Below are 26,654 nucleotides of genomic sequence, written 5' to 3' on the forward strand. Positions count from 1 at the left end.
ACACTGATTGGGATCTACTTGGCTTACCCTCAGCAGTATCCTGTATAATTAAAAGATAATTACAACTTGCTGTGTATGATCAGGTTTCTTCCCCTTGTGAACTGAGATGGCAAGACACAAACGTCATCACTTGGGACAGGAAGGGGCTTCGACAAGGAAGATGATACCACCACTGTCAAGAAACAGAGACAAAGCCAGCGGCTTGAGAACTAATCAAGAAAGTGTCAGTCTGTGATAAGGATTGAAGACAGTCCTGCTTGAAGGGGAAACTGCACAAAGGGTTACAGTCATTACAGTGACTGAAGAAACAACAGGAAAAAACTATGTGGGGGAGTATTTTGTGAAGCAGGTAGGAAAACCAGTCTGATTTACTAGATGTCAGAGGAAACCAACAGCTTACTGAAAATGAACAGATGCAAAAGAATGAGACACAGATAATGTGTGGTTTTTAGAGGCAGGACTGCTGGAATAAGCAGAAGGGAACAAATCTGAATGCAGCTGATGGCAAAAAAGAAGATAGAATGACTACATCAGATTTTGATTTCTCCTCCCTCTAAAGATTTTGCATAAAGTGGAAGGAAATACGTGGAAATCAACACTGGTAAATGAGAAGACAACAGACGGATGAGAAAATAATTGAGAATTGGAGCAGCAGTTTGAAGCTGGGAAATGGCACAGCCAGGGAAAAAAATGACCTTGAACTAGCACTGGTGAAGTTCCTTTACAGGAAGCATATTACACAGCTGAAGTCCAGTATTTCAATACTGTCACTAAAATGCTTCATACATGTTTCTTAAATACAAATGTTATTCATCACAAGGGTTTCTTTTTAACCACTTGATCATTGATGCATAGCCCCTTATAATTTCCTCCCCCTGTTATTAAGTATTTCCTCAGTTCCCACTATCAGAAATCCAATAAATCTTTATTTAGACTTATATGTGAACATATCTCTTCTCCGAGGAACATGTTTTAATAATTCAGATGGCGGTTCTGTACTGAATCATTTCTTTGACTTCAGAGGATGATGCAGTGGGCTAGAAAGCTAATTTATAGAGGTTTAAAATTACCACATTTCCCCGATTATCGTGTGCTCTAGTATTCAGTTTGACTTCTTGGGTGCATATAAATAGTTACTGCGTTTTTCTCCCCACCCTCTCTAAAAGTTTTCAAGGAATATGTCATCTTGCACACAGCACAGTAAGTAGCACTATCAAACACGACATATGTACTCAAACTATGAAAGAAATTACACAGCACTGCAAGCTATTATTTGAAGGCAAATATGCAATTATAGTAGCAGTCATATTGTAGAGCACACATGTAACATCAGATTTCAAGTCACGTTAAAACCCAGCTGAGCCTTAACAGAACACTGCTCAAGCCCACAGGGAGATGCTACAGGAAAGCTGATGGCCATTTGGGATCTTTTCACCATAAGAATCCAACAACAGGAGATTTAGATTATCACAGAGAAGGAATTCTCCAGTCTTCCAGTGAGAGGCAGAGAAAGGTCATAATCTATTAGTCTACAAAATCACAGCAATAATTACTTCACCATACTAACATTCCCATCTTCTCAGCCTTCCAGTCTTAGGTTCCAACAACAAAAGCACTCGTCTTCCCTGGTAATATGAAAACTATTCTTAGTGGAATTAATTTGTTTAAAAACATCCCTATCAGGTGTTTTAAACCACACGTCTGATAACAGTATGTGCTAGAAAGGACATATTGGCCTATGTACAAGATAAGAATATCAGAATCTCTTCCTTCTTCATTGATATAAATTTCAGTTTCTTGCTTAAGATAGATTCCAAACCCATCACTGGCTCAAGGCTAAAGCAAACAAACAAATAAATAAAATCACTTAACTTGAGATGCTGGCCAGTATAGATGAAAGGAGGAAGTTCCACACTTGGGGAAAAAAAATGCACACAGGAAACCTCTTTGGGTGTCTGACTTCACAAATAAAAATCCCCCAAAGAGACTGACTGGGCTTTGGAATGCTAAGTCCTAACTGCAGAGTGCAGGTGTGGCAAAGAAAGGTTCTGCAAGTCCCTGTCACAAACACAGCACACCAATGTAGCCCCATTTTAGACTACCAAATCGATTATTTAGTTTAAGACAGCACTAGCTGTTTTTTATGCTTCATAGCTGAGTTTTGGAACAGCTGTTTGAAACTTCCCAAACTGTTTAACAGATGACACAAACGGCCAGCAGTAGTTAGGCAGGGAGAAGGGGCTCCAACTCAGTAATGTATTCTACTGTGATAAATTCCCTTTCAGTGAGGCTGTGACTCCTGTCCTAGTCGAGTGCCTTTAGAAGCAAAAGGAAAATGGAAGGAATTAAATAGAAAGCAAACTCCTCACTGAAATGCCTCTTCAGGGCCTTCTGTGCAGCGTTAGCACTCAAAGCTGTACCTGGGCTCCAGTAAGTCTCTAGCCACAGCAATACTAATTAACTGAGGGCACTTGGGAAAATGCCCTTCAATCCCCTGCCGTGGCTGCAGGACTGCTCACAAAATTTCTCCCCTTCTCGTCCTGTCTGGTTTTTTGAAGCCCTTCTGGAATGCTCTGCAGAGTCTGCAGCAAGGGAGCAGCTTTCCCTGGATGGGACCGTCCTGGAGGTGGTTAATGGAACAGGTGCAAGGGCCCAGGGGAGGGAACAGGGCTGCGGGTGCTGGCCCACGGCTGTCGGCCCCGCGCCGTGCTGGGGCCCCGCAAGGAGCCAGCTGAACAGAAAATAAGTCCAACTCCAAGCTGAAAAAGCTGCTCCTCAGCTGTCTCTGAGCACCCAGAGAGTAAATGGTGTAAATGTAAGACATACGAGAAACAAATAAAGAATGTTATCTGCAAAAAGATGCAGGTTCATGAGTAGCAATGAAGTTCTGAAGCGCTGTATGCCTCCAGAATACACAAAAAGCCTGTGGTGTGGGCAGCATCCTTTGTGAACTGGAACAAACACTGCACCTAAGTGCCCCTTTGCAGGGACATGTGCCAGGCTGCTGGTGGTACTATCTGTGAAACAACGGGTAAAGCAGCTTGAGGGGAGCAGTTTGTGCCAGTGAGTGTGTGCTGTGTGCACAGTTTAAACACCACAAGCCTCTCTCTATCAACAAGAAAGCCCACAAGAGGCAGAATACAAATCACAATTGATTTCATCCCAGCCAAGGCTAGGAGCAAGCAGAGACTTCCAAGGGACTTGCACACATGTGTTCAGACTCACTGTACTGAGACTGAGGAAAGAGTGTTCCTTATGCTGCTCTTGACAGGAGCAAGTGATTAAAATTCAAGTTTCCCAAGAACAGCAAAGCCAGCCAGAGGCTACTGACCCAGAGGCAGCTATTGAAAGACAGCAGGTGTGAGCAGATCTTGTTGCTCTTCAATTGCTAAATCTCACATTAGATGATGTTTGAAGTTAGTAGCATCAAGGGTGAGCTGGGCTGAAAGGGGCAAAAATAACACTGGCTGTAAACAATAGCTTTAAAAAAGGAAAGTATAAAATATCATACTAGAAGTCTCAGCAGTTTGACCGGAGTTTCGAACACCATGGCTCAGGCAGATACTTTCCATGCTAAAATAAACAGATTTATGACAAGCTAGTAATTCAACTGTCTGAAAGACCAGTACACTTCTTCATACTCTTGTTTTAATACCACTTTGAACAAAATTAATGCCATTGCTATGTGCCTGCATCTATCCTTGCCTGACTGCTTAGCTGCCTTTTCCCAGTTCCCTGGTTTTACAACCTACATTTCTAAATGTCAAAACTCAACAGCAGAAAACCTCTGGTCTGTTCATGTACTGTCTCATAGAGCACTAAGAGTAACTTAGGATGTATTGGTCAATGTATTTAATGCAGCTCTGTTTCTGCTCCTGACACAAAGCTATGGAACAAATCAGCCACTCCAGAATATGAACAATTAATCTGCTTGTTTGTCAAGCTCCAAGAGCCTCCTTGTTTATCATCAGTCATACATGGGCGCCTGTATTATATCCAACAGGAAAGACAGTGATAAAGTTAGAATACATACATACTTCCAAGTGCTATTTAGGAAACCTCCTTGGAAATTCAGAAGTGCTATTGACCAGCTTTGCTACATTTTAAAAAGTTACAATTAAAACATACACACCTTTGTATGCACTAGTTTATCCACCGCTCAGTGCAAAGCAGCTACTCTGAAACCCAATGAACATCCAAATTATTACTAGTGCTAACACCAAGTTCTTCCATTTGCAGCTTTTAAAAGCTCTAGGGTTTTCACCTCAGTAGGCCTCATTTTCACACTGGCACCCTTGCCAGTACACTTGTAAGAAATTCTCCAATAAACAAATGTTTGAAGATAATAGAATTGAGATAAAAACAAGACCTACATTGGCTTTCATTTGAGGGAAAAAAATCGCATCTTGCTTTTTTCTTATATCAGTAAAGTAACTAACAGATTTCAAGTGTTTGGCAAAAATATGATCAATTAACACTTAGCTCAAATACTGTTAATAAATACTGCTCATCTGCTTGCCTTCAAAATTCAAACTGCTTTAGCTCTAAGTGACACTTATTTAAAATTCTAGATTAAACACAGTGAAACCAAGGATCCTGCTTTGTCAGGGACTGTTCATGAGGTTTTTCTTAATTTTTTTATACAACATTACTATATCAAGCTCATATTCAAATCCATTTTAGACAAACAGCAACTGTAATTACTAAAACAAAAATGACAACTGAAAAATCCACTGACAGGAGAATCTGTTCATTGCTTAACTGTTGCAGAACTACCCCTTTCCCATTGTCAGGTCTGCAGCATCCCTTGAGATGCCTGTCCTCTGAACATTTGGGAAGGCAAGAGGGAAGGGAGGCAAATTCTAGACAAATTCATGTGAAGTGGTGGGAATAATGCTCTTATAAGGCACTTGTGGGGATTCAGTATCAAGAAGTGGGCCAAAGGCTAAACTCCGTGGGACACCACTCAGCGTACTCGTGGCCAGTGTACCTGATTTTCTGTACCTAGAACAAACAGTTACACTACCAATAGATAACTGTTTGTGGAAACCCAGACTCTGGTTCCTCTGAAGACACTGGCACAGCTAAATTTCTCGTACTCCATTTTCAAACGGGACATTTGGAACGTGAATAATGCCATTAACCCAGGAGAATTAGGTAAGCTTCATGGTTTTTCAATGACTTAGTTTCTGTCTGCACTAATTTTACCTCCAAATCTACATGTCTGAAACTCCACACTCTTCAAGTCTGCTTAAAGCAATTACATCTTTTCAGTAAATCTTGGATTGTTCTCTCCCCGGGCTGCAGAGCTGTCTGCCTGCAATTTCTCAAAAGAGCGCCAGGATTTCATGTCCATTGGCCCCTGCATTCCTGCCAAAGCCCTGCAGAAATGAGAGCTGCTGCAGCTGCCAGGGTTTATTTACACACATTCCTGCCTCAAATTGAATTAATGAGCATAATTTAACTCAGGCAATGTCCTCCACAGCTCTTGTTTCTCGTTGCCCCTCTTGACATTTCTTTCTCTCACACAACCCCTCTTGTAGTCTGTCTTAAAGCAGTATCTAAAATGACTCCAGTGTAAAAACTAATTGCCAATGCATCAGAGCTGATAAACTTGTACATACCTGCTTACAGTCTGCTTTATGGGAAGCCCAGAATTCCCTTAATGACTATCCAGAAGGTTAACCTGAAATTATTTGCTATGTTCAATCCAAGTTTGTCAGTTTAGCAACAAAGCTTCCACAGTTCAATCATCCAACCTAGGAAAGTGTTCTGATGCAACAGATGAGAGCAGCTGATGGTACAACATATCTACAGTTGTTAACATTCACGTGCTATATTTAGTAAGTCTTTCCTACACAGGTCTCCAGCCCACTTCTGCCCTTAGAAATTTGAAATTCTGATGCACAGCTTAAGAGGGTCCAACATTAACAACCCCTGTGGCACTATACAGAATCATTATCACCGAATCATTATGGTTGGAAAAAATCTTCAAAATCATCAAGTCCAACCACTAACCTCACACTGCCAGGCCCATTACTAAACTAAACCGTGTCCCTCAGAGCCTCATCTATGCATCTTGTGAATACCTCTAGGGATGGTGACTCCATCACCTCCTTGGGTAGCCTGTTCCAATGCTTAATAACCTTCTCAGTGATAAAGTTCTTCCTAGTGTCTAATCTAAACCTCCCATGGTGCAACTTGTGTCCTATCACTTATTATTAGAGAGAAGAGATTGACCTTTCAGGTAGTTGTAGAGAGTGATCATGTCTCCCCTCAGCCTCCTCCAGGCTAAACATCCCCAGCTCCCTCAGCTGCTCCTCATAAGACTTGTTCTCTAGACCATTAACCAGCTTCACTGCCCATCTCTGGACACACTCCAGTACCTTCATGTCCTTCCTGTAGTGAGGGGCTCAAAACTGAACACAGTACTTGAGGTGCAGCCTCATCAGCGACAAGTGCAGGGGGACAATCACTTCCCTGGTCCTGCTAGCCACACTACTGCTGATACAAGCCAGGATGCCACTGGCCTCCTTAGCCACCTGGGCATACTGCTGGCTCATGTTCAGCCAGCTGACCATTAATGTTCCCAGGTCCTTTTCCTCTTGGCAGCTTTCCAGCCACATTACCCAAAGCCTGTCGCATTGCCTGAGGTTGTTGTGGCCCAAGCGCAGGATCTAGCATTTGGCCTTGTTGAACCTCATACAACTGGCCTTGGCCCATCACTCCAGCATGTCCAGGGCCCTCTGAAGGGCCTTCCTGCCCTCAAGCAGGTCTACGCTCCTGCCCAGCTTGGTGTCATCAGCAAATTTACTGAGAGTGCACTCAATCACCTAATCCAGATAATCAATAAAGATGTTAAACAGAACAGACCCCAGCACTGAGCCCTGGGGAACACCACTGGTAACTGGCCACTAACTGGATTTAACTCCATTCACTATGACTCCCTAGGCCTGGCCATCCAGACAGTTTTCCATCTACAGATAGAGCACAAAAATATTTCTTCAAATATTCTCACTCGTGTAACTAACAGAGACCATTCTTCCCTCTATTATCACCCTGTATGGTCTGGCTCTTTCTCACACTGTATATTACGTGATGTTTGAATGCCTTAGAACAAAAACCATGTATTTCTACTACAAAAGTGAGACAGAAAAGGAACTAAATCTTTTAACAATAAATACATTTGCTACATCAGCAAGATCACAGACAAGAACATTTCTGGCAACAGACAGGGTACACCTGTCTAACAAGGAAAAGGATCTTTGTGCGTAAGTTAAAGGTTAGTCTTTTCCAACTCAAACAATCATACAATTCTTCAATTGTGGCAAAACTGAAAACCCCTAGATCCACAGGAAAACACAGATCGCTTGGCACACAACAGCTGGGCTTTCTGGGAAGAGTATTCTCTCAAGAAGTTCCACACCATATCTATCCAGTTAGGCTGATTCATGGGGAAAATTTTTCTTCCCTTAAACAAGACAAACAAGACCCTTAAGAACATTTCAATGAGAAATCAATGTATTCCAGGACTTGTGGTTGAAACCACAACAAATTCTATGCATCTGAGTTAGCAACCCCTACAAACAGAACTATTCAAGTAGTTCCAGTAAAATCAGGAGGATTCACTGAGACACACACAACTTCTCAGCAGGCTCCAGTGGAGGCAGACACTCTGGGATGAGAAAAGTTCCAAAAATCATTCTAGGATAAGTCTATCCTAAGAAACTTACTCCTGCTGTAGAATCAAAGACTGCTTTTTAAGTATATGTCAATTCTCTCACACATACAGAAAATCAGAAGACAATATACACAAAACTGCATAACATCCAAGGGATGTCCAAATTGAAATTATGGACTCTCAAGCAGAAGCCTGCTCTAGCTGCAACTGATACAGGATAGTTTTAAATTTTGGTAACATTTGGACTAATTCTCTGACTGATAAAGACATATGAGACATTACACTCAATTGTAAGGCTCACATGCTGAGCTTCTCCATATAGACTATTTAGATGAGGACAACCAGGGGCTTGGGTTGCCCTGCCCAAAAAGAAAGGTTCACGAAAAGAAGTGATTGTCCTAGAAAAATGTGGGGGAAGGTCTGGAAAGAAGAAAGAAAAGATGCTGGCTGCAGGAAAGATCCTGGAAGTGGTGGGAGACCCCAGAGAACAGAGATACGCATAGAAATGAATGCTGGGGAATGGACCTTAGTCAACAACAGCTGTGGGTGGTCAAAACTGACAGCAGTAGCACAGCAGAGACCAACCCAACTCTCTGCCCAGCTTTCCCAGGCCAGCGGTGACTTCCCTGCAGGGAAGAGATGTCAAGACCTTTAAATCATAATACTGTGGTAGGAGAAAGTGAATTACAATTATCACGTGCAGTAAGAGTGCTGATCTCGCTGGTTCTGAAATTAACTGTGCTACCTAGATCCACTACAGGTTGTCATTTACTTTCTCTCATCTGTGATAGCCTGCACTTGGCTAAATTTGAGTCCCTGTAGGTCACTTTCATTAGAAACTGATGCAGACGATATATGTCTGTAAAACAATTCTTTTTACTTGCACAAGAAAAGCATGGTTAACACTTTTCCGACTTCTAACCTCAAAAGACCAGAACACACATAGTCTCCACAGTCCTGGTTCTACATCCAGTCAGTAATTTCACTTAAACGATCCCTCTTGTTCCTCTCTCTGGGTATTTCCAACTCTTCAATACAATTCGATGCAGTCTTGTAATATTTTCTCCCTTACAGTTGAAATCAAATACACTTGTGATTAAATGTTTATTAGGTCCTTAGAAAACATTTTGGATTTTGTGTCTGCCTCTCATGGATATTTTGCTCTGTGTGAAGACAGCAGCAACTCTGGAGTCAACTATTCTTCATATATATATTCTGAATGAGCATTAGTAGTGAGATGCATCAGTTCAGTAAGAATTTGCCTAACCCCAAATGACAACAGCACCTAGGGGAGATCTTCTGATGGAGACTTATTTTTTGTTATTCTGCTCCCTACCAGATACCCGTATCTTCTTACTGCATGTGGTCACTTCTCACTCCTCCATTTTTAAAAATTCCCTTTTATATTGGCATCTAGTTTTCAAGAAGCACAAGGAAAGTCAGCTGTGTAACACTATCATAGACCATCACTTCCTCTCACTTCTGTGCCATTAGAGTGGAGAAGCTTCCCTTAAACCTGGAAAGACTTTCCCTGAATGCAGCTTCTGCCAAAGCAAAGCTTGAAGTGGTTACTTTTCATGCTTCTCTGAAATAGAAATAGCCTAAATATACTTTCTCTCAAATTCTCTCAGAACTCCATACAAGAATATTTCTTCCACACGTGAAAATGTAATGCCAAACCGTAGGCTGTTGTAGTGTATGTACATAAACTGTTGCACAACACACGGCAAGCGATAGCTGACAGATACAAGAACCACAGGACTAATAAAACAAATAGCAAAATAAAGCCCTTTAGATATTTACCAAAACAGATGCTTACTCCAAAATATGGCGCAACAAGTTCTTGCAAAGGTGATGTTCAATTTTTGTAGAGTCTAAAAATTACACTCTGCTAAGTCTTCTGGTCACTCACAGATGTTGCTTACCCATGCAATGGTAGGCAATGAATTGAATATGGTGTAGAAACCTGGAAAGCCAGTTTCTTTTTTTGTATATTATTTTTATTTTAAAGAATCTTTATATTCCTTGCCCTCCTTCCAGCTCAGAATTGCACCCCCTCAGCATCTCCTTTGCTCAGTGCTGTGTGCAGCTCAGGCTGTTACAGGTGAAACTGATGGCTGGTCTGTGTCCCTCCTCTTCCTCCTCAGAAACCTCCTGAAAATGAGAAATGCTTCACAGGATTTCAATCTAAATTCGTCCATCACTTTAGAGAATGAGATGAAGGAAACGAATTAGCATAGAACATTGTCCTGGTTTATTGCTTTGAAATGAATTGACATTTCTCAGTTGCTGAACACAGTAAGAAGCGGTAAAAGGTACCTTCAGAGAAATGCAAAATGCTGTTTGAGGCCATGAGTTCACGCTGATTTACCAAAACCAAAAGAGACCTTTTGCATCAATCCTAACATTTATTTTACAGTTCAGTTGCTGTACTGAATCCTTCCTTCTCCCCCAGCATCCTCCAAAACACACTCCATGGGATAGAGGAAGGATGTTTATACTTGTCTTTTATTGGTGTCTGACAATACTACTGTCCAAGCTTTCTCTGCATGAGGCTGCTGACTCTGCACCAAGCACCAAATTGTCTTCAGTTATATACTGAAAAAAGGAGATGTGTCCAGAGCTGCAGAACAAAGTCCTGCAAGATGTTTCACAGAACACTACAGTTCTTGGTGGTGGAAGAAACTTGCTTCCCCACATTAAGCTACTGAGAGATGCTGTTGTTGGGCTTTATGCTGCAGAGACCAGTGGTGGCACCTTCACACTTTAGGCATTATGTTGCGAACAACACCTGTATTATTCTCTGTTCTTGTTGCCTATCAACCCTACTGAATCACATACTACTACAAAGAAAACACAGCTCTGTGGAAGTATAAGTATACATCTGCTTAGCACCACTGTTGGAACACTGCATTTCGTTTCCACAGTCGTCTTCCTATGCCTTCTGACAGGGTTACTGGTATAGAAACACTGACTCAAGTGATACATATACTCAAATGAGAAATTGCCCTCTACAAGCCAAATAAGTGCTGTTTGACTTCCTGCACAAACACCCAGAGACACTCCCAACTCTTAGAGTTTTCAGATTTTGTTAGCCATGACCACTGACACAGAAGCAGTCCCAGGCAGCTCGGTCACGCCAGGGAGGCTGCAGGGCACAGGTGGCACCAGCCTCACTACCAAAGCTTGTGTACCCACATATGCCTTACAACAACATAAGAGAGATCATTTCTACTCTTAGGGGCTTTCTGGAGCAAATTTTGACATAATACAATTGGGAAAAAAAAATGATCTCATGAAAGGTATACTGTAGACAGGAAAGGGAATAAAAGTATGTTTCAAATGGATCTGGAAATATTTTCTCCATATGAAATAGTTATGCTTGTCTCTCAATCCAACTAGCACAACAAAGAAACAGTGGCATGGAGCACAAATTCAGCTAAACAAACAGAAAATCCCCCACAAACAAAACCCTTTATAACAAGAAAATTCAAATAAAAACATAACACAACCCCCCTGTCCCCAAGGAACGACGTTTGGAAAAACAACATCCCAACTGAACTTCAAGTAAATGCTATCTAGGCTTTCCTGCATCCATCAGAAAACAAAGCAAAGTGTGACTAAAGCAAACTATAAAACCACTAATTCCAACTCACAGACAGTCACCTTGTGCTCTCTGAAATAGATCCCATCTGTTGTTTCTCTTTTCAAAAAGGAGCCACAGCTTCATTGCTACGAGCTTAAATGCTCTTTTAAAAACCATCTTACAGAGACAATTACCCTGCCGCCTTCATTTGTGTCCTAAAGATTACAGGATCAACAGCACACTCATCTCTCTACTTTCATGCTCTCTCTCTCCTGCACATCCTCAAGAAGCCAGACCATTTGGGCAATTGGCTCCATGTAGGAACAGGATACTACTCAATGCCTTCACCCTCCCTAGAAACATGGCTGATTCCCACATCTGAACCACAGACGGGAGCACCAAATAGTCAACGTGTGCAGAAGTAGACCCAAATCTCTTGGCTATGAAGCCTCTTGATATTGCCCTCTAGTCCACCCTACTCATCCCCCATATAGCACACTGCTAGCCTGCAAAGCTGATCTCCAAAAGCTGCCACAGAGGCTGAGGCACAAAAACTGCTGGGCCCTCTCCAGTTACACTACCTGACAGGAAAAAAAAGTGTGGTTTTTCATTTACCAAGATGCACAGAAATCCTTGTCATACGTGACAAACCCACACTGCAGAGCTGTTTGGTCTTCATTCTTCAGTCTCTAATGCAGAATGTAGCCTACATCAGAAATGCTCTGATCCAGTATGGCAAGTCACACATTCTTGGTCCTTGCTCATCAGTGGGCCTCAACACAGACTCTTTTGTAGACATTTGTACACGCTGCCTCTGGTACAATACAGTAGCTGCTTTAGCATATTTGAAAGCCATCTGTTTCTAATTAGAAAACACTGAATAGGATATCTTCCAAACATCTTTCCATGAGGATGCAACAAGATTTCATTACTTCTAAATATTTGAATAAGTGATTTGAGGAAATTTTGAAGGACATTCAGCAACCTTGGACTCCAAATTGAAATAAGATGAAGTTTTTGAAACACAGTCCATGGCCATCAAATGATAATTTTACCTTGAGTCAAGAAGCTTGCCCCTGGACACTGTCATACCCCACTCCAAAACCCATAAATCTGGATAATCCATCAATTAAACAGAAATGTAAAAGTTCTGTGTGTGCACTGTATTTCTGTTTAAGCTACTGAGCAGCATCTAAACGTTTTAAAGCTACCTGATCTCCAAACAGACACTGGCCAGACAGCATGGCTAACATCCAGGTTACACTGCAATATTGCAGTAAAACCAGTTGATATTCAATGCACCATCTGTACAACCTGCAGGTAATCATTTATTTTCCCTCACTTTCCTATTGCTACCCCATCTAGCACACTAGCCTGCTAGTCCCAGATCCTTCTGCAGGGCAGGAACAAAGTCTGAAGTGAAGGTGGGTACATGAAGACTTAGAAGTCTGAAGGAGAGCTGACTGCCTTGCTGCCCACTGACAGTTCCCAAACCAGAACAAGTTTTTATGCTTATGGCTTAACCCTATTTTCACATGGCTCTTGGGGCATCTTTTAGAAATATTTAGGTTAGGCTTGCTGCAGAGCTACCAAACAGGTCAAATGTCATGTTTTGGAAGGGTTAGACTTGGGAAAACAAGCATGTTCCTTCTATTACTTACACATTCAGGAGTTATTAAAATGTTTATTTTTATTTGTCTCATTTTTTTTCATTTTTCTGGTGTTTAACAAAAAGCAACAACAAAGAAACAGGGACCTAGAAGCAAGAGATTTATTTGTGAAAACCACGTGTTGCTCAAAACCAACAAACCCACCCCTTCAACAGATGCTTAAAATACATGCACACTTCATTAGTCTAATTTGTCTGCTCAGAGTCTAGTCCGTAAGTGCAGAAAAAGTTCCAAAACCACATCAAGTGCCACAGAGACCGCTGTGCATAATAATAAAAACAAACACAATCAGCAGGAATTATGGACCTCAGACTGCAGGCAAAAAAGTCTGATATCTGCCTAGCAGCTGGATGAAGCATTTCCACCGACCAAAACACTGACACCACCATGTAATGTGCAATCGATTGCAGACAAACAAACCACAACCAGAACAGCCAATTTTCTAACTAGCAGCAAACTGGAAACATGAGAAGCCTGAAAGAACAACAATGGAAACCTCTGGAAAAATATTCAAATACAGAGAGCAAGGCAAAAATATTCTGGAAATCATGCAAATGCACGTTAAGCTGTCAGTATTTCAGCATGGATTTGAAAGAGCAGTAATGTGAAACCTGTTTATTACATTGCACTGATGATTATTATCTTGACTCCAGGACTTTCTGATTTTGTATTGTATTGTTTCCAAGTCTTCTCAAATCATGAGGTTTTGTCACATGCTTTGGCAAGAACTGAATTAGCAATATTAGAGCTCCACACTGAAGGTCAGCTACAAAACTGGCCATGCAACTGGCCATGCAGAGTGCATCACACCTAAAGATATCTCCCACCCTCAAAAGCTAATAATGTAGTGCAATAACTAAGATGAACCTATCTTGCTAATAGCACACACAGAGAAGAATAAGAGACTTTGCTAAAAGAGGGATAGATCTTTTCTTGACAAACCATGAATACAAGCAAGTCTTGCTACTGTCACATCACATGGGATCCAGGAGAGATCTTGGTTGCTAAGAGCTTTTAAACAGTATGTTTAATCCAGGTGAAGCTGAAGCATATCTTCCTTGAAGTCTTTATTTAAGTAGACAAATAATCTAGCATGAATTTGATATTAATCTATGAGGAAAAAAAATCATACATCTAACAAAAAATTGTCAGTTTAGCTGGAAAAGAAGTAGTATCTTCTGTCAAGGATGTGGGTAGCCCTATGAAACAAAAAACATGCCTGCCATTACAACTACAAAAGCAGCTCTTACATTCAGCTGTTTCCATTATGAAGAATTGGCAGTACAACAATTACTTGGATTAAGATTTTGGTGAATCTTCTCTCATCTGCAGTTGTATTGAAGTAACTGGGAAGTGCAGAAGCTCCAATGTCAAAACTGCCAGGTTCCTCACAGGAAGCCAGAGGCCTCAGATGAGAAAGGGCTTTCTAATACTGGTATCGAATTAATGGGTTCCAAACTCAAACTGATTCTCAAACCCTAGTTCTGATCTATGACCCCATACAGCACAAAGCAAAGGCATAAAAACCTAGAAATTACTAACCTGCACTTTGGATTAACCCTAGCACAGAACTCTCTCAAAGGCAGATTAAAATCTTCCTTTTTTTACTTGCTTCCTCCAGGCTCAAAAATTGGCCTTCCCTTAATAGTAACAACAACTAATGAGGCAGAGAGAGCACAGCACAGTACATGAAGGCAACAAGATTGAAAAAAAGTCACAGTTCTGTAGGAGTCCTTTACTCATCCACAATCAATAAGAGACGATTCAAAGAGGTGACAGGAGCATCCCTTCTCTGACATCTCCATCCTCCCTTAGAACACTGAAAACACAGTATGTTAGCTTGGGGTGGAGAAGCAAGATACCCATCGTTCTTCATCTTCAATAATGCCTGTATTGAGACTTGAAGCATGACTGCTCTCATACACATCTATAACATCCTCTTGTATGCATGCACAGTATCTAGGTATGTACAGGAGAGGAAAGATCTGCACACAGACTGTCATCCCATACAGTTAACATTATCCCATATACCTGAAGTACACTACAATTCCTATGAAGAAATCCATACAAGAACAGAATAGAAGCAGCATTTCATGCACACCACCCAAAGTGACCTGCAAGAAATAAGCACCAATTCTATTGCTCACTGTTCCCTCCAGGGTACTAAATCCATGTCTTCCAGGTAAGCAGAATAGCTGCAAGCAGACCTGAGGGCAGGACTGTGGCTGAAGTGCTGGTCAGCAAAAGACGTGGTTATGAGCCACAAGCTCCAAAAGTTCAGGCAAAGGAGAGAGACACTCATCCTTAGAATAGCACATTTCTGTACCACCTCTTAGTTATGACTCTCAAAGTGGGTTACACTTTTTTTCAAAGCCTAGGCACTTATTTGTTTCCAACTACCCATGGCAGCAAGTCATAACTATTTGAAGGTGACAGCGCTCATGCAAAAACTGCCAGTTTCCATTCAAGTACCCTGGCTCTAAAAGCAAGACAAAACACAGGCACTGACTATTCTTAGTATCACTGTTCTGTGCAAATACAAAAAGAACTTCTCTTAAAAACAGTCAAATAGTCAGGAAAGCCAAGAACGTTACCAGAGGGCATTCTTGCCTCTAATATTATTAAAGGAAAACACTATTTGCGTGTCTCAAGAAGTTGGCCCAAAACCACCAGAGAGTCTCCTTCCAAAGTACCAGATATCAGACTATTGGTAAACTTCTAGTAAGGACTATCAAGATTATTGTCACAGCTTTGTTTCATTATGTTACATGTACTCTATAACAAATACTGCAGCAAAACCAGAAAAAAATATGTTGATTCTTTGACAGCAGAGAAAAACTTAAGTTGCTTTCCTTCACCCTCAAGGAGGGAAAAAAAAGGTATTATTTTCCCCGTGAGAATGCTCAAGATATAATGTGCAAGAGAAAGAAATATTTAGTGAAAATGGTTTAACAAAACCCAGCAGAAACAAAGCATCTTTTCGTATAGTTAGAAATTTGCAACATTCCATGCTGATGTTTGATACATGGACAGAATAAAATGTTTTGCACCTCCTATGGCTTCCAGGGATGGCACAAAGTCCTGGCTGGCACAGATGCTAAATGAGTATTACTGTTAAGAACAGCTCTTTTCAAAGAATACTGGATTTGCATAGTATAAGGATCTAAAATATTCTAGAGTTCAGTTTATTTGAAGATCACACTAGCAAGATTTAGAATAAAAAGCTTTTGAGACACTTTAATTACTTGTAAATGCAGAGGAGACAGCAGGAATAAAGGAATAAGACAATTCATTTTACTGACTAGAGCCTACCACAATCTCATATCATTTTACGACAAGCTGGCTTTATGACAGCAAATGATTACTCAAGAGGATTTGTGTAAGTTAGTGCAAGTGGTAAGCAAGTTCCCTCTACCTTGGGAGCTTTCCTTGATTTCAGAAAAGGTTAAAGGAAACAAAAAATTGCACTTTCCTCCACTGCTGTTCCTTCTTTCAGAAATACTAAGTAAACTGTGATAGAATGATATTGATACACACACACACTGAAAGCCATACAACAGATTGTTTCTGATTCCTTGTATTTAAAAAATGTCTTTCTAGAATGATGAACAAAACTTGGTATCTTTGATGCTTACTGACCCAGGAACATAGCTTCACAAGGACTGGACTAGACACTCAATCAGTTTGTTCTCCATTGAAAAAGTACATTCAATTATTTTCATCTCAGCCAGATCTTCGTACCACTTCAAGTCATAATGACCAAAAACCACAGCAAAAACCCCAAGTAAATACAAACATATTTGAATTCTCTTTCAAACAAAAAGAAAAAAAATAGGAGCCACTTTTGAAAACAGAAAAAGCAACACGAAGCTGAAGCTTATAGTCTTCATTCTTCTTGCATGAAGGACCAGCCTACCTTATTATTTGTGGTTTAGAAGTCTGATATATTAATGACAGCACAACAAGTGTGCTGTGGATGACAAGCAGTTTGTGGCTCTGCATGTTACTCAATTCACATTTTCATATATCAAGTAGAAATTTGACTTAAGAGCTACTAGTACTGTATGTACAGTGAAATATACAAAGATCACCATGAAATAATATCAGAGGACTGAGGCTTTATCTGTCAGTCTCTTACTTGCTGATTCCAGCCTGTCAGCTTTCACTCTGCTGTAAAAAGCCGTCCATGAAAATCTACCATAGCCTTCATTGTCCCCAGTGTTTTAGCACAATAAAATATGTATTAGGTCATGAAATCATGCTTGACTGCTCTTGTTGAGTACAAACATGAGAGTAACCTCCAAAATCTCTAATTGGCTTCCCAACACTTGTCTTTATTATTATTTTCTAGTCCACAAGAGTGATGAGTTAAATGTACTTAGACTGCTGAAATTATTAGTTCACTTTTCTTCTTTCTATACCATAAACAGCACCTTGGCATTAAGGAAAACTCTAAACTGATTATAACACAAAATACCCTTTTCTGGTCATTTTGACAGTAGTTGCATCCCTATAAAATAACTATTTGTCACACATTTATTAAGTTCTTCATTGTTCCTGATAAAATCCTATTTTAAATAAACACACAGCTACTAAGTAATTTTGACAGGCTTATGACTCAGTCTTCTCACCACAGGTTGAAATAATCATAGAACCATTTGGTTTGAAAAGACTCTTAAGATCATTAAGTCCAATCACTAACTTCACATTGTCAACCAACATCACTAAACCACGTCTCTCAGCACCTCAGCTACACCACTTTTCAGTATCTCCACAGATGGGGGCTTCACCACCAACATGGGCAGCCTGTTCCAGTGTCTAACAACCCCCTCAGTGAAGAAGATCTTCCGTATCTCCAATCTAAACCTTCCCTGGGGCAACGTGAGGCTATTTTCTCTTGTCCCATCACTTATCATTTGGGAGAAGAGACCCACCCTCATCTCAGTACAACCTCCTTTCAGGTAGTTGTAGAGAGTGGTTGTCTCCCCTCAACCTCAGACACTGAAAGGAAAATTTTGCTATCAGGAACTCAGCTGACAAGTCAAAAATCCAAAATTCCTCTGACATAGTAAAGAGAGCAATAACATAGTAGCTTCTTTTCTGCTTCTGACCAGATCACCCTACTCTGAAGAAAATTTTTAATGCAGGAGAACGAGAACAATACAAAAGTAAAATTTATAGAAGATAAAGATTCCACCAAAAAACAAACTCCCAAAACAACAGTTAAATTTCTATCTGGCATTTTGTCAAACACACACAGTCTTACTAGGAAAGCTCTGATGCAAGAAGCAGTCTCACTGCCATCCAACTCAACTGAGAATTACCATACAGTGCATATAATCATGCATGATGTCACTTGTTGGGAGAAAAAGGGCTCTTCCAATGAGGAGATTAAGTTAAATGAATGCAGAGATTTTAAAAAGGTTAAAATGAAGTACAAACACTCTTACTACTGCACAATTCCTTTCCTAATATTCCGGAAGCATTCAGGAATCAGTAAAGAGCAACGCTGATGGCAGTAGGGCACTGCACTGAGCCCCTTACCATGCTGCCACGTGTGCATACTGACCTGTCCCAGCATGTCTGGCGCGATGGGAAACGTGGGCCAGATGGCCGAGTAGACACCGAAGAACACCAGCCAGAGCAGCATGCTTCCCCACACGGCCAGGTGACTGAACTGTCAAGGAGCAGGGAAAGAAGGAGAGTCAACACAGAGCACTTCCTCTGCTCTCATAACCTACAGGTATTTCCCTGTTCAGGTCTCTGTCAGTCTCACTCAGGCCTGTGTACCACACTTGGTTTCAGGCCAGTAGCATAGGTTGTTCAAACAGCATAAACCAGTTCCTCTTCAATCTCTGCCTCACAGCAAGGTAGACAGATAGTCTTCTCAGGCAATCTGTCTGTCTTGTAAGTTTCAAGAATTCATCAGGTTTCCTTTGGAACTCTGATTTCACTCACCTAGTTCCAGCTTCCTGTCAAGCACATGTCAGCTTCAACACAGACATCAGTGTAGAAGTTCTCAAAGGCACAGGTTAAAGTTCACATGGACAAATAAATCCCTTAAGGCAGAGTCCATGGATACAAGCTATTTATGTGTACCACTCACGTACCTTTCATGAACGAACAGCATGGTGTAATACACTGCCACAATCAACATCTACTGTTCACCTTTGCTTTTTTTCCTCCATTTAAAAATAACTTAAGTGATTTACAGATATGCAATACAGTTTACATCTTTACTGGTTCTTCAGTCCACAGACTCACCAGGAGCCAACAAAAGTAGCATTGAAGTGAACAAGAACATGTCCAGCACAGATGTCGTTTCAGTTGCATTAAAGTAAGTAATTTCTCTTACACACCCAACTATTTTGCTGTTCAGAATGATTTAAGTATTTTAAGTCGTAACAAGCAACTGAGCTCATTATTGGCTCCAGCATTTTTGGATGCCAACCACTCCTGTGGCTGATGACTTTGGCTCCAATTCAGAGAAGTACCTGCATAAATCTTAATTAGTAATTACATATGGGTTTAGGAACATGGGAATGAATTCACGCACTGCTTCCTGTGGTGGGCACAGTGTTGTTTGTCTAGTTCTCAGCTTTATACTTTCTATTTGAGCATTGGATTTGTTGACTTGTTGAATGGTACGTCTGATAATCAAAGAAGTATCTGAGTATTGTGTTCTGCTGGCTGTGAGATAGACAAACTTTTGGAAGAAGAATGCTCCTCTTTTGGAAGCACCAAGCATCTTCAGAAAGGAGAGCTTTCTCCTGTACATGCAGTGAAAACAAACAAGGAGCCTGCAAAACCAGTACAGACTGGCAGATAGCTGGGAGCAACTGGAAGCTTCTTTACAGTAGAGGTATTCATACAGCAAAACATCAGAGGTGATGGAAAGAACACACTTCTAGGCACTTTCAGAAAGCTGGAATTTTGTTCTACCCTACAAGTTGCTGGGCTAATGCTCAGTACATAGGATAGCCCTCTTCCTACAGTGGGCAAGAAGCTTTGGTTTCAAAGTTTGTTATTTACTTTATTTTACCCAGGAGATACAAGTGGTAATTGCTTTATGTAATAAAACCAAACAAGTGGTCAGAAGGCTCAGGATAGCTTAGACTGGTGCTTCGAAGTTACAGACTTCTATAGACTTTACGACTAGAAACAGTAAAGATAAAAGCAAGCAGGGAAAACAACCTATAATATAGTCCTACTTTGTAAGAGATGTATTTAGGCTAGTAAAATTACTTTTTTTGTGTGTCTCATTCTTCTTGTAGTCTACTAGTAGGACAGTTTTCAAGTTTTGAAGCCCTTCACTTTGCCCTTTTTAGCTCCATGAAGACCTAGCTCATTTAATGTTGTCTTTATCTTCTTATGATTGTCCCAATCATCTTATCTCAGACTTCTTGTACCTGCCTGAATTGCTTCTCTACCTTTAAAAAAGCTTCTGCTTTCAAGAAGAACTCTCCTTGAATATGTTCTTCACACATTCACCCACAAACCTTTCCACTGTTGATTCTCCACTGGTCTCTGCCATGGAGAATTCACATGCAATGCAGAAGCAAGTCCATCAGATGTGTTAAATTAATGGCAGAAAAAGAAGTCAAGGCTCTCACATAAAAACTAGGACAAACTTTATGGCTATCCTGTGCATCCTATTCATCTGAAATGGTTCACAGAGTGTGGTAAAGCAGTGAAGAAAGTTGTAAGTGTCTGGGAAGAAGTCCACTGCAACGTTCCAGATAGGTAAACATGTAACATGACCCTGTTCCACACGGCTTCAATGTGTAGATTATGTTATGCATAATGTTACCACTTGTACCAAAGCTTTTCTTCCCACACTACCTACTGGATATACACCAGGCTTCCAGACACTTAGAATCTGCTGTATTTATTTAAAGCTTTCAGTTGAACCCATCATGTTGTCCCTAGTGGCAATGTCCCTTTAACTCCAGAGAACAAATTGCATGTAACCAATCCATTTGATGATTGAGAAGAGGCTTAACTCGATGTTGTACATTCAATACTCTCCAAGTAACCTAAAGATTCTTTATGTGTTGATTCACTCACAGCTGAAACAATAACCGTAACCAACATCAGCTTCCAAGATGACCAGAGTCACTGGTCCAAGCAATGGGACAGGAATTAAAAATGTATACAGAGAAAATGTGATTCCAAACAAAATTACTTTTCTGTGCCTTACTACTTCCTCTATCAAATATCAGTGTTAACAAACACTGAGATCTAAACATCATGGTATCTTTTCAAAGAGAATTTAGAAAAGAGAAGATCATGATCACCCCCAAGTGACTGAAAAGACACCAATTACCCATGGAAGGGGAAAGAGAAGGAACTATGAAATAATTCAAAACATAACAGGATCTAAATAGGCTCACATGCCTCCAATGTAGACTTGGTTATAAGCTCTTCAAGTGCATGAGGGATTAATTTCAATATTTTTGCATTCTAAAATATTGGTACACACCACAGAACTTATGTATAAACAACAGAAAAAAAAAGAACAGATCTTATCTGAATGAGGCAGATTATCAGAATTTCCCAAAAAATTAAGTAACCCTTACAGACAGCATTACATGTTTAAAATTCAGAACAGACATCAGCTCGTTAGTCTTAAGAATTCCTCTGTGAAGAATGGAACAAAACATTTTACAACTACCAGAAGCAATGAAGTTACAAGATGTAAACCGAGCCTCTCCAAGAAAATGGGAAAATAGGAATCTGAGGAGTCCTCGAAAGAGCTTGGTTCTGAGAGCAGAGTGTCTCAGTCTATAACAAAAACTGTATTCCTGCAAGGTACCATAAGTGTGGACAAATGAGGACTCCATCGAAAGTCAAAAGATTGTTTTTTCAGGGGGGGTTAAGGAAATAAAGAGAGAAAAGTGCTGAAGGTTCTTCAACAGAGGAACCTTTCTAACTACCATGTTCTTCTGACATCTACCAGTAACAGAGCACACAGTCACTGCAAGTAAATCCTTCAAATCTAGGATTCAACATAACTTTTTGATTAACATCCTTATAACTCTAAGTTTACAAACAAAAATCTCATCCAGTGTGAAATCACTAGTGCTTTTCCTAGCTTCAGAGACTTTTTCCAAGCCCAGTTGTTTATCTACGGGCAGACACCTTTCATTCCCTATTGCATTAATTTTTAAAGGAGCTACAAAGTTAATGTTCTTGATCTACTTCCTTAAGCAATTACTACAGTAGTATGTTGATCTCATGCAAAATTTTCTTGCTTTCAAATAAAGATGTTGACAATATATTTTTATGTTCGCTTTGCACCTCTGACAGGCAGCCCTTGTTCATCACACATACCGTCTGATCCGTGAGTTCATTCTCCTCTCATCTTATACTTACAGAGCTTAGCAGTTTATCCTTACATGAAAGACGCAATTAAAACACTGAAGCCTCAAATGATTTGTAGTACTTGTTTTTTTCCTACATTAATACTCACTAGGAAGGTGTTCTAATAGAAGACACTGAAAATTACTTACTCGAGTCCATGCAGTTGTTTCCAAACCAGCTTTCAGACAAACAGTGACTACAACATACTGCAAGGATAAAAAGAGAAGACAATTTCAATACTAACACACAAATCGAAAGGTGTTCATGGCCCAATCTCCTGTTTACATGTAAAAAATTACTATAATTTAGGTACCAACCCAGGACCTTTGCAGTTTGGAATGGGGGAAGGACAGAGCAGAAGATACTGTTGGTACATGTCTGGAAAAAAGAAGAAATTTAAAAGAAGCTTAAGCTGTGTTTCATTTTACTCATACACTTTCTTCTGGTTTACACGATTTTCTGATGGTATAAAAAATTCTGTGAACAAATTCTACAAATCAAAAACTGGTAAGATATACAAACTTACAGTGTAAACTATGTTTCCAACAAATAAATAGTCAATCCCTTGGCCGTTTGTGAATACTGCATCTGAAAATGAAAGGAGAATATTGATCATATTTGTTATCAATTTATTAACAGAATGCATGAAATAATTGCTTCCAATTTTGCCTTTTAGAATATCTAAAAGCCCTTGGAGCTGTGAGATAATAGTAACACAGGACTTGTGCTAAGCCAGGCCTCAGACAGTGCTCAAACAGATTGCATATCCATAATCTGGCTGCCAGAAGCCATCCTAACAAAAGGGGAAGTGTTTGCCAGACCCTAACGTGCAATATGCCTGTAAGCACTGAGGTATGTCAGGTCACTTCTTCTGTCACAATCTGTTCTCTACTACTCATTGACACCTCTAACAAATCTCATTATTTGCTGTGCCCGTGAAGAAAAAGCCTGTAAAACACCAGTTGATTTGTGGTGAAATCGAGCTGAATTAAGAAAAGCTGCAAAAGCTTTACCTATAAAGGACACATGTAACACCTGAAATACCTTACTGGAGGTTAATTCAGTAACTGAGCAGCATTCCATCTCCACACACCACTTCTTCAGTCAAGTGTGCACAAGGGTAAGTACATGTTAATCTACCATTCAAAAGTGCCAACCCTGGCAATCCTTCAAATGTCTGTTTAGTCTTTTTAGTCCTTGCTGAATAAAATCGGAACACCATGAAAGCACATTTGACAGCCACGCTAATGCCAAATGAACTTGCACTCACAGGAGCTTTCAAGCATTACTCAAGCATGATAAGTATTGCTGTTTTCACAGATTTTAAGACAACTGCTAAAGAAATACACAAACAGCAGGGATGAAAAAGGCTTAAGATAAAACCTTGGACTTGTTCCTAAACACATACTGCCTAGTACAGTGCTTCTACTACAAGGGTACCATTTTGTTAGATTTATTTGCAAAACTGGATCTGAAATTCTTAGACTTAGTTTATGTTCCTATAATGTAGGCCTCTAGGATCACTGTAGAGTCGCTGACACCCTGACCTCTGTTGTGAAGACTCTGCCGGGCTTATGGGTAAAATACTACATATATAGTCAGTGCAGTTACCCCAAGCTACTTGTTATGGTTTTCTTCTACAACAGCTACATGTGGTTGTTTCTGAAGAACCGACAGGTTGTGAGAAGTTGCTGGTTGAAGTTGCTGGTTAAATAGCCCTGTTCTCTTTTCTCTTTTGAACCCTAACTACTAAGAAGTAGCAGCAGATAGCTCCTGTTGCAATGTTAGTGACTAGTCTAAGACCTGAGACAGATCGGTTATGAATTGGTTTGTTTGTAGCCACTGGCATTTCTGTCAGCCCAACTCTTTGCTCTCCAACCAAGGCACTCTGTGGCTTCAGGCATTTACCACATCATTCTCATCTACACCTCAAGTTTTAACAGTCACTTGGCTTTTTCCTTCAATGTCAATGAAAAAGGTGAAGAGCACTAGAGAACTGTGCCTTCCATGTCAAGTGAACCCCTCTGAAGCCAAAAGTCTCAGCTGATTAAGGAAAAGGCATGTCTAAATACATATCTGCTTTGATAGATCTAGAATAAACTGACCTAATGCCTCTACCAGTGTATTGCTCCAGTGTAACATCACAGCACACATTTAAGCAATTGAGTAATTTCTGGTGTAAACCACAATTCCTTTTTAAGTTCAGTTAATGCAGTAAGTTATTGCTCTTTACTTTTTTTTCTCCAGTGATTTCCATGACCTTCCACTTTTGAAGGCTAAATGGTCTTGAAAGAAATGATATTCTGTTAATGAGAACAGCAGGATGCTCAGTGAACATTCATTTATAAAGCTATACAAGTGCCCATTCATGGACTACATGCACTTCACATTCTAAGGAACTTGAGAGGTTAAAAAACATCCCAGTGTGAATGGCACATTTTTGTGTCTGGCCCTGAAATCCCTTTTTCACTTGGAAACACAAAGGAACTTGAAAATTCAATAGGTATTCCTCTTCAGAAAGCCAACTAAATAACCTACTCGAAGGAACTCATAAAGTTATCGTATGAATGTGTGAGTATTCCAATCTTACAACTGTTGATATTTAAAGTACATTATTTATTTACAAGTTATTAGAGAAATATTTATGGATTACTGAAGCAAAACCTGTATGCTATTTTAACTGTAACTATTACAGACAAAAGCTTAAAATTTTTCAAGATGGATTTGAAGAAGAGCTATTTGAGATTAACCTCTCATAAAGATATTGAAACAGAATAACAAAACCCTTCAAATCAAATAAAAAACACAACCAACCATAAAGACTCTTTTCCCTCAAAACTGAGCAGAGCTCCCAGCACACATACAAAGGAAAGGGAAGTCTCTTTCTTGCATGGTCCATTAGACAGGGTGTGAAGCTGCCATAAGATACTGATATTTTACCAGCCAAGCAGAGCAACAAAAACGTGCCTCTCAAATATCTTGACTATCATGCCTCTGACGTGAGCATTCATCTTCCCTCCCTGTCTATTTTTCCACCTTCTTCCCAGTCAATCCATTCTGGAGCTCAAAATATTTTCTTGAAATTAGTGTTTTCCAGGAAGGAGTTTCACTTCCGAAAAATTTATCATTTTAGGTAAATACTATTTCCCTCTCTGCCACCTCAAAATCCCTCATCTGATCTCATCCCATTTATTACGACAGTAAAAGAACAGACTTCCCATGGTTTTTCCTGCCCACAGAACTACACTGTAAAGCTAGTTAGGCACCATATGGGATCTATCATTCCCTGGAATACAGTCTAGTTGCATTACCTTCCCTAGAAAGCAAACCTTAAAAAGCCTAATTTGCACAGCAAAAAGTCTCCTTTGCCCAGTATCTCTGACTTTTGATCTGGTCTACTTCCACTTGAGCCAATCATCTTTTTCCACAGACTTCAACAGTAATGAAATCTATTTTATCCTACATATCCTACATGCTGTGTTATGGAGTGGGAAAGGTGCAACAAGATGTAAAGCAAATGGTTGCACTGCAGCTGCTCTGAGAACATTATACAGCAAAATGTTGAGATATCAACCCCCACCAAAAAAAATAAGGCCTTGTACAGAACATTATTCTATACTTGACTTAAGACTTCTTGGCAAAGCAGCAGTTGATTTTTTCACATGTTAAAGTCACTATATGAACAATAATTACTTTAAATTAGAATAAGTTCTGAAAGCCACTAGTTATCTAGCCAAATTCAGAAACTACAGCCTATTGAAATGTCTGTCAGCATTATTTTCTTGGGACTTGTGACGACCTCCCGTTCTGCAAACACACTGGCTCTGTGAGACTGAACATCAGTTACTGATGTAAGAACTAATGAAGCCCTTACCATGCTCCAGCACTTTCAGTGGAAACCAGAAGAGAATGATGGAATGGATCAGGGCATTGATGCAGTGACCCCAGAAAACCTGAGGGAAAACAAACCAAGTCGTCAGTAAAGTCCAAAACTCGACCTCTCTCTAACTCCTAACAAATACTTCATTGTGTAGTTTAGAGTCAGACACTGTTTCTCCTGAAGTGAAATACCTAAGCTTCGATTTCCTCCTACAATTTCTGCTCTTTCACATGAAAACACTGGTCCTGTTGGATGGTTTTAGTCTAACAACTTAAAATGTAACAGACAAGCATGCTTGCAATTCAAGATCTTTATCAGAATGTAGCAAACTGATGGAGTCACCTTTCTTTAGTTACTTCAAATAATTATTTTAAAAGATTGATTCAGTACCATGAAACGTTCTGTTTCCTTTTACTGGGCAAATACTTTTTGCCCCACAATTTTTGACTTGGCAGTAATGCTGTTTTGCACCAA

The 26,654-nt window shown here is 40.1% G+C and overlaps 1 protein-coding gene across 2 annotated transcripts in view; it reads right to left on the minus strand.

Annotated features, from left to right (window-relative positions):
* Window positions 1–26,654, minus strand: part of ATP8A2 (ATPase phospholipid transporting 8A2) — a 291,601-nt gene that overhangs the window by 83,651 nt on the left and 181,296 nt on the right. For both annotated transcript variants that reach the window (XM_061992915.1, XM_061992924.1), the window contains 4 exons: window positions 26,175–26,253; window positions 22,827–22,888; window positions 22,450–22,506; window positions 18,507–18,614 (listed from right to left, as the gene is read on the minus strand). In XM_061992915.1, the coding sequence (XP_061848899.1) occupies window positions 18,507–18,614; window positions 22,450–22,506; window positions 22,827–22,888; window positions 26,175–26,253 (306 nt within the window). The remainder of the gene's footprint in view (window positions 1–18,506; window positions 18,615–22,449; window positions 22,507–22,826; window positions 22,889–26,174; window positions 26,254–26,654) is intronic.

The sequence above is a fragment of the Colius striatus genome, chromosome 1, assembly GCF_028858725.1.
Source record: "Colius striatus isolate bColStr4 chromosome 1, bColStr4.1.hap1, whole genome shotgun sequence".
Classification (NCBI taxonomy): Eukaryota; Metazoa; Chordata; class Aves; order Coliiformes; family Coliidae; genus Colius; species Colius striatus.